This window comes from Mytilus edulis, chromosome 8 (assembly GCF_963676685.1).
Source record: "Mytilus edulis chromosome 8, xbMytEdul2.2, whole genome shotgun sequence".
In the NCBI taxonomy this organism is placed as follows: Eukaryota; Metazoa; Mollusca; class Bivalvia; order Mytilida; family Mytilidae; genus Mytilus; species Mytilus edulis.
In genome coordinates, this window is record NC_092351.1 from 83,914,004 (window position 1) to 83,920,416 (window position 6,413).

Sequence of the window (6,413 nt, forward strand, 5' to 3'; positions counted from 1 at the left end):
TATGTAGTTTCTCGTTAAGTTCGGTCAATTATTATTTGAAATAATCGTTCATTTGAAATTGGAATGTTAGGTGCTAGTAGTGTCCTCAAAATGCCTCACCAAAAGTCATTTCTGAATATCAATGTATGAGAACGTCGCCCCGAATTTGACAGATGACGTTACATTTTTCCGTCTTTATGACGTGTAACGTTACTTTTGACAACGTCTGAGATTTTCGGGACAATATTATAATTATATTGAGCGAAGACGTGATACACGAACTAGAAAATTTAAAGATGCGGTTTTCATTTATTTTTATGTGTTTTCTTCTGCAAGCGACAACTGTCCATAAAGACCCGTTGATGAGGTATGTAGACATATTTTCTTTTTATATTTTTATAGAAATTTTTGTGGATAAATTCTTTAGAAGGAAATGCATATTTTCGATACTACCTACGTACTACAATATTGCAGCGATTAATGTTGAAAATATAACAAAACAAACCAAAACAATCAAACTGGAGTTCTTGAAATTTTATTTCATGTATTTTGTAATTGTTAGTTTTATTTATGTAAAAGTACAACAAGTCAAAGAATAAAAATCTACGACCTCTCCCACTAAAGGTCAACACACTGCCACTGAACCGTGGAGCCAACTCGAAATCATTTGACTAAAACTTTCACAACTTGTTTGAATGAGTCGTTGGGTTTCAGTCTTAAAAGCATGTTTAATCCTGATTCGATTGAAAACAATTATTATTCCGTTTTCAATGTTTAGTGAAACCGAATGGTGTTCTTTCAGTGGTATTTTTCTACCGCTTGTTGTAAGATTAAGAAAATGTTCAGAACGTTTTTATTCCTGTTGCAGATTTTTGTTTTTAGGGACCCCTTCCCCTCCCCTGCAATTGAATGGTTGTTCTCTTATAAAAAAAAATAAAAAAGGGGGACGGTTTTATAATTATTGTTATTTTAATTTGGGTTTTTTTTTTCAGATCGAAATTCCTGGAAATCGATGGATTGCTAAGTACTGGTGATGATGTCATTAGAAATATTGAGGTAAATATGATTGATTGATTGCTTACTTCTTGCTTAACGTCTAGTGGAAATTACTAAGAAATGTTTTGACTTGTTTCTTGGTATGGATAGTAAATTAAAATTGGGTATTTTTTCTGAGTTGTTTCAATCACTCGAAACTAGGTAAGACATATACAGAAGTGATAGATATGTGTATTATATATATATATATATAGAAAATTGAATATTTTAATCAACAACACAACTATACGCAAAAGTGCACACATCATTTCAAGCGCGAAGGTTGCTTGAGACAGACATTTCTTAAACTTCTTTCAAATTCCTTTTTCAAAAACGTTCAAACAAGAGGCATGTATACTTTTTACTCAATACAACACATTTGAAAATGGAAATAGGGAATGTGTCAAAGAGACAGCCACCCGACCAAAGAGCAATACAAGCGTTTTTATCCTGTCGTGACTATGACAAAACAGAAAGAAAGTTTAATACGTTGAAAAAAAAACACACACACAAAGTATAGAAATAATTCAGAATGCAAAGGTATGCAAACCTCTTCTATTTACCTTCAGTGTTGTTTTAATCAATATGTTTAAGTTGCTTTTTTTTTACTTTTTAGTGTTATATTGATCCTGTAGATGTTGCTTTGATTTTTATATGCTCTATGGTATGTTATCTTGTCCGCAAACGACGTCAACTGAATAGAAGGCTATTGAAAGGTTAGTTATATTAACACTCGACATTTAAATCATATAAGAATTTATATATTTATAATATTTTAGTATACTTATTTGTGTATACATGTATACTCTGACTTAAACAAGTCAGATATGTTTTTCTTATTTCATTTGTTGTTGAAATATCTATGTATCTAGTGTAACGGGAAACATCGACCTTATTTAATAACCATTGGGTTGGCTTTTTAATAGTTATTAAGCAAAGCACCATCACAACTGTTTCAGGGTTTGGGAGGAAACGGTATTTGACGGAGTTTGGGATTAAACGATACTTGACGGAGTTTGGGATTAAACGATACTTGACGGATTTTTAGATTAACCGGTACTTGACGGAGTTTGTGATTAAACGGTACTTGACATGTTAAGGCTGTTTAAACACTAGAACAAGTGAATCATCGCTGCTCATCTTTGTCTCAAAGGCATTGTATAATTTTAAAATCAAACCACATCTCTTCATTATTTCTTTTTTTAAAAGCGCAAACAGCAAAACTGACAATAACTGTCCAGTTGTATTGTATTCGTCAATTATGAATGAGAGTGTATAGACTGTCTAGAGAAAAATGGGCAAATTATATGCAAAACAATGGTTCAAAATAATAAAACATAGAGAAAATTAGACCGAAATATGAAAAAATGGTCTATGAAATGTAAGAATAGAGAATTGAATGCCCTCTTCCAGACACTGGTGTATTTAACTTCACAAGGGGGGTTATGGTGTTTTGTCTGAGTCAGAAAGTATGGGGGTATTAATTTTTTTTTTGTCATCTGATTAGCCAGATTACTAGTATATTTTTCTTCAAATTGGGGATTTGAATATTTCTAATATGTAGAGGGAAAAAACAACAACCCTACCCCCTTTTTTTTTAAAGTTGGATGCTTGTTCCCTTAGAGAAATACAAGTTACATGTAAATGTACAGATCTAAAATGTTTAAAAGCCGTTGGTCTCTGAGAAACGTATTTTATGTGTTCATCTTATTTTTTTGTAGAACTGGCATTTATGAAAGTAACATGTGTACAGAATGAGAAAGTGATTTCTGGATTACAACCATATCTTGAAGGTAAGTCTACAATTAAACATAGTCTTTTCTTTTTAAAGATCGGTGCAGTAAGATTTTTTCTGTAAAAACCGATAAAATACACCAAACTTAAAAACACCGTTTAAAGTCCGTTACACAGCTACCTAATTTAAGATCAGGTTATTTTTTGGCTTGTCGTCTTGATCTCTGAAAGAAACATCTGATACTAATATTCGGTTAATTGATTGATAGGTGATAGTTATACAGCTTAATACATTATAATTATTGTTATTATAATATTGATATTTTAGGCGGCAACTTTCCTGATATGGAACTTGCGCACTCAGCTTAGTACATCTGTAATTCCTCTATTTTATACCAGAATATAGTTGTAAAACGTTTTCATAATCATAGAAGGATTGCATGATTGATGGATGATGAGACATCTGTCGATACTTTATGTGTTTTATACCAGACCGAGAAAATAGGTGTAAGGTGTAGAGCGTACAAACACATAATTCGTTATTTGAAAACACTTCCAATGGTATTTTAAGACACAGAGTAAACATGGTCAATAAAAACGAACAACTGACGACATGTTTTTGAATTAATAGATTCTGGAAGATTTTTTGTTTATTGAGATGCCACCATTAAAGGCTTGCCAGATCTGGTGGAAAATCTCCGTAATCTTAAAACACTTTCAAAAGTATTTTATAAATACAGAGTAAATACAAACGAACAACTGGCATGTTTTTAAAGTAATATTTATATATTTATATATCTAGATGCTAGAAGTAAAAACTCAACCCTTGAGATGCCGTTACGGAAGCTAGCAAGATCCTGCGGCAAACTTGATCAAGACGTCGATCAAAAGATGGCCGAAATTGAGGGGCTGTCTGTCCAATTTTCCCGTTTTAAGAAAAATTGGAATGATCAGGCAGCCCCTTATTATGAGACTCCACTGATCACAATGCTTGCTCATGTCGAAGAGGCAAAAGTTCACGCTGAACTAAACAGACTTAAAAAATTTATTGGTAAGAATTTATAATTTTGAATAAAACAATGATTGAGTATTATTTAATTGATTTAAAGATTGACACTCTGAATGTGATTTTAAAATAGTTGAAGAAACAAACCATGAATTGATTGATTGATTGATTGATTGATGAATGGATTGATTGCTTGATTGCTTGATTGATTGATTGATTGGTCTATTGGTTACCATTAAAGTTTGGTTCATCCTGAAATCTTCTGTAAACAGCTTTTTTCGTATTAAACGTGTTATGATGTGCAATACCGTCCCAGACATGGAACAGTCTGTTTGATACCTTCAAAACATATTGAACCCTGCTATATGATGTATTTTGATAATGCGTATTCTTGTTCATTCTCTACCTTATTTGTTTTTGTTGTGTACATTATATATAAATCATGCAATTTTTTGGGGGATCTTTTTCGTTTAATCATTTTATCCTTTTGAGACGACTATTCATTATCTGATTTGTTCCTTGTTGAAGGCCGTGTAAAGCAACTTGTACTTGCTAACATCCACTTTATTTTGTCTATAGTAGATAGTTGTCTCATTTGCAATCATTTCATGCATCCTTATTTCATTTACAGCTATACAATGCTAGTTTTTTTTTTTATATGTTATGAAATTTTCATAAATTTTCATACAAATAAAATGAGTATAATTTTCAAAACTTGTCAAATTTTATTTAACAGAAAGTGAGCTAAAATCAGTCAAGTCTGTGGTGGAGTATAATAGCTACTTGTTAGATCAAGCTGAAGATGATGTAGACAGATTGCTCATTGCTGAAGGTAATATTCGAAGCTCAGTAAAAGTCTTAATATTGTTGAGATTCTTGCTATAAGACCCAAGGTCTGATCCAGGATGTACGAAAGGGCGTTTTTCAATAAATGGGAATATGTTTGAACAAGTTCATATTCGAAATGATATATTTTCCAATTAAAAGGGAACCTGCGTACACCTTCCCATCTCTTAATTCAGTGTGTTTGTATTGCTGCACATTGGTGTATCCAGGGAGCTCCGAGGGTAGCGTCCAACTTTCTTTTTCTATTTCAATATAAAACCAGATGCTCCACAGGGTGCAGCTTTATACCACCGCAGATGTTGAACCCTGAACGGTTGGGGCTAGTATGGACACAACATTCAAACTGAAAAAGGTCTGAATTTGGATTGTGATAAAATAGTTGACACAGCATAGGTTTCTGACACAGAATGAATGTGGTCTGGTTTCCATCACAGAATGAATGTGGTCTTATGAACTTAAAATGTTTTTTTTTGCTTTGAGCAATTCACTATGCTGTTGAATATTAATCCTTTGACATTTGAAGAAATTTGCATTTTCATTTCTGAAATCTGAAATAAGAAAAATTGAACCCCACCAACTTTTTTCACCTCCTCCTTTCCTTACCGGTATTCCAAAAATGATCTCAATTCAAATTTCTAATGGAGTTTTCAACAATAACTACTCATTTAAATACATCATAAAATATAAAATGTCATACAGTCATGGTTTAAGTTGATTTAACTACTATTCTGGACAAAGAAGGATAACTCCAATGCAATTCCTTAACTGTTGGGACCAAAGCACCCAAAATCAATTCCAACCTTATTTTTATGGTCATAAACCTTGTTTTTAAATTTCATAGATTTCTATTTACTTTTACTAAAGTTAGAGTGCAAAACCAAATGTCTTCGGACGACAAAGACGACGGACGACGACGCCAACGTGACACCAATATACGACCAAAAATTTTCCATTTGTGCGGTTGTATAAAAATAATAACAATTATGTAAACATTGCATGGTGGTCCAGCAGTTGGAACCTCTCCCCTTTTTCAAAATGCCAGTTTCATTATTGGTAAAAACAAATTTCAAATTTAAATTCTTTATTAACTAGAAACTATGGCTCATCAAATACAATATATACATATAGCATATAGTTTACAATATATAAAACAACTACATATACAAATAACAATAGGTGACATCAGAAGTTATAATATAATTACAAACATCTTAATTTTACAAAAATATGTCTTTATTTACAAGAGAAATACATATTATTATTTGTATGTTTTAATGCAAATCCTTCTAATTTCAGGTCTGTAACAAGAAGGCACAGGTTGTTGTATGGAGAGAGAAAATGACAATGACATAATTCATTTCCACATTTTTTTTATCACTTTTTTTGTGTTTTGAGAAATTTTTGTTTAATTTTGTTAATTATTTTGTTTAATGTTTTTTTTTTTTTTTTGTTTAATTTTGTTTAATTAAATATGATTTTTGTTATCACATGTTTTTTTTTAATATTTTGCCAATATGGGGACCAGATAAATGAATGAACTGTAGTTAAAGTAAAATTGAGAATGGAAATGGGGAATGTGTCAAATAGACAACAACCCGACCATACAAGAAACAACAGCAGAAGGTCACCAACAGGTCTTCAATGTATAAGAAATTCCCACACCCGGAGACGTCCTTCAGCTGGCCAATTTAGTCTAGCCAATGGATTTTTAAAATCAGTTAGAGTATGATCTTTTTCAGCCAAGTTTTGTTAAAATTTTCTAAGAGGTTTCCATAATCAAGATTTTGGCATCAAATGAAGAGTTGACATGGTT

The 6,413-nt window shown here is 31.9% G+C and overlaps 1 protein-coding gene across 1 annotated transcript; it reads left to right on the plus strand.

Moving 5' to 3' along the window:
* Positions 1-206: 206 nt before the first annotated feature.
* Positions 207-6,084, plus strand: LOC139486428 (uncharacterized). The gene is made up of 7 exons (XM_071271301.1): positions 207-346; positions 972-1,035; positions 1,631-1,730; positions 2,736-2,807; positions 3,551-3,799; positions 4,491-4,586; positions 5,897-6,084. Exons 1-7 carry the CDS (start codon positions 276-278, stop codon positions 5,902-5,904), a joined length of 660 nt encoding a protein of 219 aa, XP_071127402.1. The 5' UTR covers positions 207-275; the 3' UTR covers positions 5,905-6,084.
* Positions 6,085-6,413: the final 329 nt, after the last annotated feature.

What these genes read in the sequence shown, in the direction of transcription:
- LOC139486428 (XM_071271301.1), top strand. Translation starts at nt 276, where the DNA reads ATGCGGTTTTCATTTATTTTTATGTGTTTTCTTCTGCAAGCGACAACT. An exon ending in ATGTCATTAGAAATATTGAG is followed by an intron (nt 1,036 to 1,630) that starts GTAAATATGATT and finishes TTTACTTTTTAG; the next exon opens with TGTTATATTGATCCTGTAGA. An exon ending in GAATAGAAGGCTATTGAAAG is followed by an intron (nt 1,731 to 2,735) that starts GTTAGTTATATT and finishes ATTTTTTTGTAG; the next exon opens with AACTGGCATTTATGAAAGTA.